The following is a 12,343-nucleotide window of genomic DNA, read 5'->3' on the forward strand; positions in this document are numbered from 1 at the left end:
TGATCTAGAGTCCTTGGGAAACTAAGAGTTCAAAAAGTGGGGAATGATGTCTAGGACTGATTTCTCAGTATTTCAAAAAGCTGAAGAAAAAGGGTGTGTTTGCCCAGAGAAAGGCTGCTTAGTTCAATGAAACTGCCACTTCTCATACTTGCTGTCTCGAATCAGAATAACTTGGGTTAGAACTGGTTGTTCTCATCAAGAAGCACTGGCTGGTAAGCTTATATGCCACTAATTAAAGACAGATACATGGATTAATAATTCACATATGTAGGGTTCTTTGGGAGGAAGACAAAACTAATTCAAACGCAAGACCTATGGCAGTAATGGGTATAGTTTAGAAAGTGATTAAAATTTTGGGAGCCTTCCCTGCGGGCTCTGTCCTTGCTTTGCCATCTATTTTTGGAACAGCCTTGAACACGTCTGATAGGTTTCCTGTGTTCTCAGTTTCCCACTTACAAAATGCATCTAGTAGTACCTGTCCTCTCTTGGCTCTGCTGTTAAGGACAAGTTGGCCCACGAGTATTTTTTTTTCCCCAAACAAATGGGCTCCATGCTATGGGTGTGATAATGCTTTGGAAATTGTCTTAACTCTTTAGGTAGCAACAGGTTGCCTATTCGGTACCCAAAGGATGGCCTCAGGGGTCTGAAAAGAGTGCCTTTTCCCAACGGAGCTCTGTAATATTTAAGGCCTGGCTTGCACACTTGGAGAATTTAATGCATCACACATGAATACTTTGGAATTTCGCAGAAGGGTTCAAAGACAAATTCAAAGGGTGCCTGTCATCACTGGTTTACTAGTTTCTAAGGAGCAAGGAACTAGAAAATCGAAGGAAAGAGGGAGGGAAATAAAGAAGTGAGGATTTTAGACCCAAAGGGGCTTGGCATGAAAATCCAGGGCGCCTTTTTTTTTTTTTTCCTCTCTCTGAGTTTGAGATGTTAGAAGGAAGGGGAGAGGGACAGATGAAACCCTCGTGCCGTGTTCTGCTCAAACAGCCAACAGTGTGTGGTACGGAGGGTGCTGTGGGGAGAAGCCAAGTCAGATGGAGGCACTGAGGAAGGGAAGGAAGACTTTGCCCCGTCAACGTCTCAAAACTATCAGGAAGCTGCATGTGCTGTGGGTAGAGGAAGTGCCCCGTCACTCTTCTTGCTATGCAGGAGGATCACAGAATTCAGGGATTTACCAATGCTTTGCAGTAAGTATGTGGCTGTTGAGGCTTGGATTAGTCTGCAAAACAAATAAAGGCAGCACCATTCACAGACAGCTCATCGTATCTTTCCATTCATTGACATCGATCAGACCATGGAACCAGGCTGCCCAGAAACTTCTTTCTGGCCAGCGGTGCTTTCTCTGAGTCTCTGGGGAGAAGTTGCAGCCTCTCTGGGCCCCTGGGCCTCTGTAATCCACTTCAGTTCTCTAATCTCGTTTTCTATATTCCTGGAGAATAAACTCAATGTTCCCTCCTCTCTCCCCTGGGTTCCTATAGATCAGCCCCACTGTAGTAGCAGAAGGAAAGGGAGAGAAAGTCATCTATTTCCTTCAATTCTCCCAGAAACTCACTCCGTGTAGCGGTGGAACATTATCCAATATTATGAATGGGGATAACTAAGCAGGAGCGATTTGAGGAACCTTCTGGACTGTAGGCTCTTTGAAACAGAATTCATGTCTGACTCCTTTGTGTTCCATAAGGCCTTCCTCCCAGCAGATGGTCAAAATATTTACTGAATTGCTCTATGACCATTGTTTTCTTTTTTTTGTTGTTGCATTGAAAACTCAAGAGCTGATCGTCTTTCTGCACTAAGGCTTCTGAAATGGTTGGAATAAAACGGTATTTAAGATTCAACCCAGGAGAGTGATGCCCAGAGAAAAGAAGATAGTGGGGAAAATCTGCCTGAGAAATAATGAACAGATCTGAGCTCCATCCATAGGGCTCCAGAGGACGAGCCTGGGCTCTATCTCAAAGGCAAGAGAAAATAAGAGAACCTTGATGTCCTCTTGCAGCCTTGAGCCTGGCAGGGAGGGGTGGCAAAGCCATCCCTTTGAACTCTAGTTGATGGTGACAAGCAGGCAATTTGAAATCTCCGTTTTGAGATTCAGAGGTAGGATTTTGGAGAGGAGTCCAAACAATATATTCTTAAAGTAATATTTCTAAGTTAATGTTGAGAGGCTATTTCACTCAGATTTCACGACTCTTTGGAAAATGTGAATTCCGCCATTGATACTATAAACGTGAAAGCAATCTTAGAAGCCAACCTGGGCCCATGCTTCTGGCCCGAGAACGCTTTCCCACTGTTTGAAGTTGTTCAAGGGGCCGTGTGCCTTCCTTGACTAAATTCAAGGAAAAATGCCTTTAAGGGCATTCAAAGCACCGGAAGGGGAAAATCCTAAACCTATAATATATACAAGTAAGATAGGAGTACATGCTTAAGAGAGGTGATGAAGGGCGATTATAAAAGAAACTTTGATTCTGTGATTGCTGTGGCCTGTTGGTTACTCATCAGCAACTTTGAAACCTGCAGGATGCAAGCCCATGAAGGAGGAAGAAATTAAATTCAATCCATGTGGACCAGTTTCACTAGTCTACTGAAAATCACCCATGGTCCCACTGGAGTCAGTGGGGGAGAAACCTTCTACTTAATCATCAATTTGGTGCACATTTGAAATGAGACCAGCCACAGAGCAAACACAGTGGAATTTTCCATTCACTCTTGGTCATGGTGAGACATAGATTACAACGTAGAACCCAAAGCCATTTCATTAAAACCATGGGCTTTTCCTTGGCATTTTCACATATACATGTTTTTATTTTCCCAAATTCCAACTGAATTTTTCTGGCCACAAAATGTTTGATGATAGAAACTTAAGGAAGTGCTTTTACAGTTCCAGTGATTCCTTTTGAATATTTGAGTCAAGAGCCCTACACCAGGATCAGGAGACACGGGTTCTGGCCTCAGCTCTGCCGCACTAGGAGTGGACTGCACTCTTTTTTTGCAATGGACAATGCCCTTGGGATTTAATCTAATGTACCACTCATGACTAATTCTGTCCAAGGAGACCAGGCGTTTCCATTGACCAGCTAAAAACTGCAGAGCCATCCGATAACACCATAAGGACAATCGACAATTCACTTGGCCATAAGCTTTCCATTTAGGCAATTATGACAAGTTTGAAAATTCAGGGGGAGCACTGCAATTATTTCCAACGTATGGATAACGTGAGATCGTGTTACTAATTTTATCGTGTGTGCATTTAAGGTCTCACAGTTCAGGTCTGTAAGTAGGACCACACTGGGCCCTGATTTGGGGATGTTTGAAAAGCCTCCTAGGCCTCTCCAATCTCGGCTTCATGGAGGTTAAAGACAATGAGACATGGACTAGGGAAGGGATTTTCAAACTCTGTTTAAAGACGACCAGCACTCTGGGGAGGATAATCAGGGTCATCTAGGAGGGATGAGGGGAGCCGGGTGAATGGGACAGAGGACCCCGACCCTGTTCCAGTCAGTGTGTGTATATATATATATATATATTTTTTTTCCATAAATTTAAAATTTTTATTTATTTATTTATTTTTGGCTGCATTGGGGTCTTCGTTGCTGTGCACGGGGTTTCTCTAGTTGCGGCGAGCGGGGGCTACTCTTCGTTGCGGTGTGTGGGCTTCTCATTGCGGTGGCTTCTCCTGCTGCAGAGCACGGGCTCTAGGCATGCGGGCTTCAGGAGTTGTGGCTCATGGACTCAGTAGTTGTGGCTTGCGGGCTCAGTAGTTGTGGCACATGGGCTTAGTTGCTCTGTGGCATGTGGGATCTTCCCGGACCAGGGCTTGAACCCGTGTCCCCTGCCTTGGCAGGCGGATTCTCAACCACTGCGCCACCAGGGGAGTATATGTATATATATGTATATATATATATATATATATACACACACACACACACACACACACACACACACACACACACACTATCTTTAACTATTAAAAAACATTGAAAATCAGTAAATTAGATGATCTCCAATGACTACCGGCTTTGCTTCCCTCCATTCTACCCCCTTTCTTCCTCCTTTCCTCTTTCCTTCCACTTTAAAAAATTCAAATGATAGAACGAAGACATAAAGAGCCCTCTTGTAGAACATAACTAGTTTCACCCTGACTCATACTATCTGTGTCTCTTGTCACCTTTTCCCCTGAAATCTCGAGTCTCCGCGAAGGACGGTCCTGCTCACTGTGGCCCCCCACAGCACCTGGCACACCACCCTGCAGAGAGCCAAGTTCATCATGAAATGTGTTGAGTTTGATTGAGCTGAAAGGACCCTGAGACCATGGGCTCCTGTTCCTTCCTCTAGAGCGGCTGCTTTTACACACATGCCCCCGGGGGCGCTGAGTAAACAGACTGCATGTTTCATGTCTGGGTTGATGAGGCTACCATCTTGGCCCCCAGCCTCTCAGCAGGTGCAGGGGCTCGACTGGGTCTGGCTTCCCCAGAAGCACTAAGTCATCGAGGTCTAGGGGCTGGACCTGCAGGGTGCACCTGCTGCGGCTCTGACATTTTTCCACAGCAGAATCGACACCCTTGGGAAGCCTGGAGAGGAGATGGCTAAAGAGTAAGGAAAACTGACGATGCTTAATCAACCCTTCTCATTTTTCTGAATTAAAAAGAAATATCATTGCATTACTCTTAAGACTTTCCCCCAGCAATTATCTTAATCAGACAATGGGCTATGGATGCAAAATTTCTGTCAAGCAGGATTTCGTTAATATGTACACTACTTGATTCTGAAAATCCTGGACAACAAAATATTATATCTTCATTGGATTCGACTCTACAAATGGACGTTCAATTTGCATGACTTACATAAGGGTGTTATGTAAAAATGCACCATCGGGTTCATTCCTATTTTTATTAGGTGTTTCACTGACTCCCTGAAATTTAACCCCAGCAACCTAAAAACAAAAGTTTATTCTCATCCGAAAGCCAGCTGCAAGACCCGGGCTTGGATTATTTAAGCACGTAGGTTAAACTTTAAATCAGCTGTGAACAGCTTGAGGGGATGCAAAGGTACCAGGCCTCTCTACTCCAATTGCCTTTCCAGAATTAAGGGAAAGAAACACCCGTGAAGGAACAGGTTATTTGAATCCCACTGAAACCGATGTGCTCATCTTATATCTGAGGGCACGTGGCAGAGACTGTGGTCTACGGAGAGGATCCTGGTGGATCTAGACTTGTCTACACTCCATTCTTAGTGAATCGTTCTTCTAGACGTGGTTAAACAAGTTCGATTCTACGTGTCTGCAACAGGATTCTGAAAAAGACTGGCCTGCTCACAATGGAGTGCGAACGTATTTATCTGTCTTGAAGTCTGCAGACTCTTGGTCTTTCCTGGGTTTTAGCACCTGCCCTGCTGGGCTGACTGAGATGAAACAGGCCACACAGACTTGTACCTTTGGTTTCTCTTCCTCACTGTACATTTTATTGAAGCAGCCTTTCAGCTGCAAGGTGAGATCTTTCTTCTGTGCTTTAGCAAACCTCTAAAAAAGTTGTTCTGCCATAGGTCACCTGCTGTTTATTCTTTGTAGCACTTAGCCATGAACAAAGAACTTCACCTGAATTACCAAGGGAAAGGGACTTAAATATTCTTAGTTCTGTTCTGGTTCTGAAGCACCGACAACACTTAAATTGTTTGGACCTTGGATCACAGGGCACCAAGGTTACTACCTGCAGGACATTCAATCAAGGGCACATGCTTAACCCTGAAGCCACAGTCATGACGAGGACCTGGATTTCTGCAGGAGTCATTATGGATATTGACTTTTAAATCTTGCTGGGGTGAGAAGTTCAAAAGTGTCACCTAAAGGAGCTTACATGGTGATTCCATTTATCCAGTACTTTTCCTGTTTCTATAGCTAACCCAAAGTTAGCTTCCATTGCTAAACTGGCAGGAAATTTCAAACGTATCTTCTAAAAGATATGATAATCCTTCTTCTTTGACCCAAATGATGGCCAGTAATTCAATGTTATACCATTTACACTAGAATGGTATTGCCACTCATTATTCCAGAAAGGAAGCACTGGACAATATTCAATTACTTGTGGACTCAGGTACCCACACAGAAGTGAAACCGAGGAGGTGAGAAAAAGGTGATGTGATTGATGCTTCCGGAAAGAAGAGTGATTAGATCCAATTCTAAAAGTAGGAGAGAGGGACGGACGTCCATAGAATTGTGTTTGTCCTATAAACAAACCACCACATTAGAATTTTCGGTACAACCTATATGATTAAAGGGAAGCGCTTACAGGTGAGTAGCATTTGGGGCTAAGCCTCCTTGCCAAGGTCTGGGGTTCCTGCTGACACAGAGTCTGTGAGGATCTGGGGAGACTGATCCATGGAATTAGACTATGACCTCTGAGGTGCTTTCCAGCTCTCAAGCTGCATGGTCCCATGGTCCAGATCAGTCAATAAGAGATGCAGCTACTCACGTGGTATGATGCCTTGGTTAGCCAGCTGTTCTTGGGTCCTTCTCTGTTGAAGCCGTAACTGTAAAACTTAGAAAAGCAAGTGTTAGTTTGTGAGTTGGGCTAAGACTGATAGCAATCACTTCTATTTGCCTTGTACTTTTTTTTTTTTTTTTGCATCACTCTTCTTGCATTATTTCTAGAACAGTTCTGAAAGTCTGCGTGAAGGACACTTGCGCGTCTGTTGTAGACGTGGAGAAGGAAGGATGAGAGAAGCTGAGGGGCTTGCAGGGTTTTGCAGCAAGTGGGTAACAGCCAGAGACTGGAAGACTTGTCTCCTCTGTGAAGTGAATGTTACTTTCACAGCAGCATGCTCTGTCTTCCCCTGCTAGACCACCTGGGAGGTGAATACCATCAAACACTGCTGGGAGCTCGGCCATGATTTCAAAGGAGGAGACGGAGTAAAGGAAGCTTGGCCTCTCCACTCTCACCTGGGTTCAAATCCCATCTCTAGCCCCTTCCTATGTGGGTAACTCTAGGCAAGTTGTTCAACGTCTCTGACCCTCAGAGTGTTTTCATTTGTAACTGGGAACAACGCCTGCCTTACAGGATTGTTATATAGTTTGATTAAACTGTGTATGCAGACTGCTTAGCAGGGTGCCTGGCACCTAAGTCATCAATAAATGGTAGTATTCTGAGAGTTTAGAATCCACTTGGAAATTCAGAGAAGGGCTATTGGAGTCATGCTTTACTTAGAAAAATTAAAACATTGTTATCTGTCCAAACTATAAATTATAAAACTTTGTTACTATCCCTAGCATATTATTTATGATTTTCTCATTCTCTTCACCCCTTTCCTCCTAAAAACATACCCATCATCTTTGGACATTTACAATTTCTCAGGGAGATTCTGAGTTCGCCATCTTGGTTCCCGGGTTTAAGTTGCTCAGGATAAGAACAGAAAGAGCAGAACTTTTCAAGGAGAGGGATTGGTTTAATCGCCTTATAATGAAAAGAGAGAATAACCATTGCTTTTATGAAGATAAAATTAGAATGGAGAGAAGAGAAGCAAAGATGAAAAGGATATATGGGCTGATGTTCGTTTATTTAGTATTTCAGAGTGAGGCTTCAGAGCAAATGCAGTCATAAGATACACTGAGAGAGTAATGGAGAAAGACAATTTTAAAAAGTGTTGCTGTGGGTTTTGAATTGGCTTCTCACCAAACTTCTTTGGGAGAGACCAATGTCGCTGAAATACTTTTAATTACTTTTGGTGGCTGGACTGTGCTTCACTGAATAGCCTCATATGACTCCATCTTAGGACTGGACAACAAAGAGGACTAAATTATTTAACTTTGTGGATACATGAAAACGACACGAGCGTTTATTATTCAAGCCCTCCTTCAGACCAACCCTCTTACTGATAAAAACCATAAACTCTGAACATAATGTGAAAAATAACTACGTGAGGATTCTGAATAGTGACAAAATCAGGCAGACTGTAGGGAGGAGTTGACACTTGGAGAGGTGACTTACATGCAGGTGAGTTTCTCATTTCGGGGCGGGAGGCTTTGCCTTGAGGGTGGCCTGTAGTCATGAAGTGGCAAGTCATAGGCAGTTAAAACTCCAATAGAAAACCTGCTCATCTTTCTGGCCAGAGGAATCAGGAAAAGGTGCCCAGACAACCAAGGCTGCCCACCAGGGAGTAAGGGGGAAATCAGTAAGGGAGGGAGCTGGAGGAGGGGGTTCCCTAATTCCATGTGTGAATCTCTCCAAGTTTCAGGTTGATCCACTAATGATGTTTCCATGGGGCAGATTCAAAGCAGCACAGCAAAGGTTTAAAATTAAACTGGAATTTGAACGTCTGTGCACACAGGCAAGAGAGAGCTTAAAGTGGGACTCTACCTGGGTTAACTGTGTGCTAAAACAAAAACATCAGCATTCTCCTGAGGACCGTAGGAGTCTATGTATAAGATTCACAATGTCCAGGATGCGATGCACAATTACTCTACACACTAAGAATTAGGAAAATGCGACCCACTCTAAATGGAAAAGACAATAATGAGGTGCTAACCTTGAGATGACCCAGATGTTGGAATTATCAGACAAGGCCTTTAGTTATTTTCAACTATGCTCAATGAAGTAAAAGAAAACATACTTGAAATGAATGTAAAGACAGGAAGTCTCACCAAGAAAACAGAACACATAAAAAGGAATCAAATGGAAATACAAAACTTAACAGTAGAATATCTGAAATAAAAAATTCACCGAAAGGCCTGAAAAGAGAATGAATATTAGAGTAATTAATCGGTATACTTGAACACAGAGCAAACTGAAGAAGAGAGAGGGAAATGATGGAAAAAGTGGACAGAGCCTCTGGTACCTGTGCCACAATATCAAAAAGTCTAATATCAGCTAATTAGAGTCCTAGAGAGAGAACAGAAAAATAAATAATTGCCCAAACTCCCTAAATTCGGTGAAAAACAGAAATTTACAGATTCAGAAAGTTCAACAAACCCCAAACCAGATATAGTCACAGAAAACCACACTTAGATACATCATAATCCAATGGCTGAAAACCAAAGAGAAGGAGAAAATCTTGAAAGTAGCCAGGAAAAACAACACATTACATAAAGGGAAACATTGATTTAAATAATCACAGACTTCTCAGTAGAAATCATGGAGTCCAGAAAATAAAACAAAATGAAAACAAACCTGAAACTGTCAACCCAGAATAGGAAATATCCTCTAGAAATGAAGGTGAAATAAAGATATGTTCAGGTAAAAGGGAAACAGGATAATTTGTTGCCAGCAGACTTTACTACAATAAGGAATTAATTTCCTTATTACTTACTACTATGGTTAAGGAAATTCTTCAGGCTGAAGGGGAATGATATCAGAAGGAAACCTGGATATTCAAGAATGATGAAAGCATATCAGAAATGGTAACTAGCTGGGTAAATTTTAAAGATTTTTTTTCTTCTTAAGTTTAAGAAATATATATGGCATATGTGTGTGTGTGTGTGTGTGTGTGTGTGCGCGCGCGCGCGTATATATATATATATATATATATATATATATAACTGTTTAGAGAAAAGTCATATCATTGTCTGGTGATGTTCTTAAGGCATGTAGATGTAATACAGGTAACAATTATAACATCAAGGGCCCTTTGTGACAGCAAAGGCTATAGGTAGACTTTAGGTAGACTATGAAAGGTTAATTATGTATATTCTCATCCTTAGAGCAACTAAAAAAAAAAATGCCAAGAGGTATAATTTAAAAGAATAAATAGATTAAAATGGAATGTTAAAAAATATTCAAATAATCTAAAACAAGGCAAGAAATGGGGAAAATAGAAACAAAAAGTAGAGGGACAAACAGAAAATGAGTAATAAAGTGGTAATCAATAATTACATTAAATATTAATGGGTTAAACACTCAAAAGGCAGATTATCAGGAGGGATTTTTAAAAAAGCAATATTCAATTATATGCTGTCTACAAGAGACACACTTTATACATAAAGACTCAGATTGGTTAAAAACAAATAGATGGATAAAAGATACACCATACAAACCAGTAATCATAAGAAGGTGGAATGGCTATATCAGTTAATACATACTTTAAGTCAAAGAGTATTAACAGAGATAAAGAAGGGACATTTCATAATTATAAAAAAGACAATTCATCAGGAAGACTTAGCAATTATAAATGGATAGGCATCTAATAAGAGCTTCAAATTACAGGAAGCAAAAACTGACAGAATTAAAGGGATAGACAATTTCAAAATCATGGTAGATTTTTAAGATCCCTCTCAACACTTGGTAGAACTAGATAAAAAATTACTAATGACATAGAGGATGTGAACAACAATATCAACCATCTTGATTTAATTTATATTTATAGAGCTCTACACCCACTAACTACAGAATAAACATCCTTCTCAAGTGCACATAGTACATTCATCAAGATATACTAGACCATAAAACAAGTTTCAATAAAAAAAACTGAACTCATATAAAGTATTTCTCTGATCACACTGGAATTAATTAGAAATGGGAACCAATGTGCTTTTTAGGAAAATACCAGGTGATAACTTCTAAATAATTCATAGGTCAAAAAATAAATCACGAGGGAAATTACAGATATTTTGAACCGAATGATAATGAATATACAACATACTACAATTTATGGGATGCAGATAAAGCAATGCTTAGAGGGGAACTTAGAGTCTTAAGTGCTTCTGTTAGATTAGGAGAAAGAGTTAAATAATCAATGACCTAAGTTTCTACCTTAGTGAGCTAAAAAAGAAGTATACTCAAAGTAAGGAGAAGGAAGAGAAATAAAGATCAGAGCAGAAATCTTCAAAACAGAAAGCAGACAAGTACCAGAGAAAATTAACAAAGCCAAAGGCTGGTTCTTTGCCAAGACAACAAAACTGACAAAGCCTCACCAGACTGACAAAAAAAAAAAAAAAAGAGAGAGAGAGAGAGAGAGAGAGAAAGGATAAATTTTACCAGTATCAGGAATTACCACCCTAGACACTCGACATTAGAAAGGATAACAGGAAAATATCATTAACAAATTTGTGCCAATAAACTTGACAATTTAGATAAAATTTCTTGAAAACTACAACTTACCAAAATTGATACAAGAACCAGAAATCTGAATATGCTATATTTAATAAATAAATTACACTGATTACCAAAAAGTTCTCCCCTCAAAAAACCCTCCAAGCCCAGACTGTTTTACTAGTAAATTCTATCAAAATATTGTGATTGGAATAAGTGATTTTGCAAGTTCTCCGTCAAATAACTTCCATATTCTATATATTACACCAAAAGTAAGTAAGAATCCTCAATTATTTGTATTTATCATAGATCTTAATCCAATACAGGAAAAAGTTTAGAGAGATCTCCCATTACTAGTGTCAACCATTTTGAAGCCTGCTTCAGTTCTCTAGATATAAAGCTATTTTGACTTAGATTGACTGCATTAAAGTAATAGAAGTGAATGAAAGAGAAAAATATAAAAACACTTTTGAACAAAAAAAATGGAAGAATTTGGTGATATGAAGGAAGAGAGAAATATATATATATATCCCCACGTGTGGAATCTGACGTATGGCTTGAGGCTAGACTATAACTTTAATTTATTCCAAATAATTGGCAAACTACATATATCTCTGCCATTTATTAAAGAATTTTCCTTTGCTCACTGATTTGTAATGTTGCTTTCATCATTTATTAGAGTTCTAATATAAGCCATGATCTGTTTCTAGGTGCTAAGTTCTAATTTATGCTAATTTACACTTCTTATCCTTTTCTCTCCTCTTAGCAGCGAAAGTAGTAAATGTTTTCTGTTTCGAGATGGCAGACGGAGTACACAACTGATTGCTATAAATAACAGAAATGATAGTTTAAAAACTCTATACCTTCACAGGGAAAGAATAAGGGGATTCCTCAGTGGACTGGAACTGTAAGTAATCTCTGAGACATAAAATGAATATGGAATTGACTGGATTGGAAAACTCATCCCAAGACATACACAAGTGAGTGACTGAAAGCCATGCCAAGAATCCTCCTTGCCCTGGAGCAGGAGGGAGTCTAAGGCTCAACGTAACAGGATTGTTAATTGGGGTACCAAAGCTAGAGGTCTGCCCCTACTATGTCCTGTACCCCTCCATACACTGGATCGGGCATTGGTTATGTGGGATGAAACTGTCTCCAGGTGGGAGCAGTAAACAAGTCATCTTGGGAGACACAGTGGTGGGCTTCAGACTGTGAAGCAACATGTCTTTTCCCCACAGACTGTGCTCACCTGTGCATCAGACAGTCTAACAGGTATCCGCAGGGCATACGTGAGGGTACAACCAAGAATCACCTAACCTGGGAGGAATGTC

General features: G+C 40.6%; 1 protein-coding gene across 2 annotated transcripts in view; it reads right to left on the reverse strand.

The window, feature by feature from the left end:
- Positions 1-12,343, reverse strand: part of MYOCD (myocardin) — a gene marked incomplete at both ends in the record, with an annotated part of 89,922 nt that overhangs the window by 48,671 nt on the left and 28,908 nt on the right. For both annotated transcript variants that reach the window (XM_082678321.1, XM_082678320.1), the window contains one exon: positions 6,465-6,530. In XM_082678321.1, the coding sequence (XP_082534447.1) occupies positions 6,465-6,530 (66 nt within the window). The remainder of the gene's footprint in view (positions 1-6,464; positions 6,531-12,343) is intronic.

The sequence above is a fragment of the Grampus griseus genome, assembly GCF_964374135.1.
Source record: "Grampus griseus genome assembly, chromosome: 20".
In the NCBI taxonomy this organism is placed as follows: Eukaryota; Metazoa; Chordata; class Mammalia; order Artiodactyla; family Delphinidae; genus Grampus; species Grampus griseus.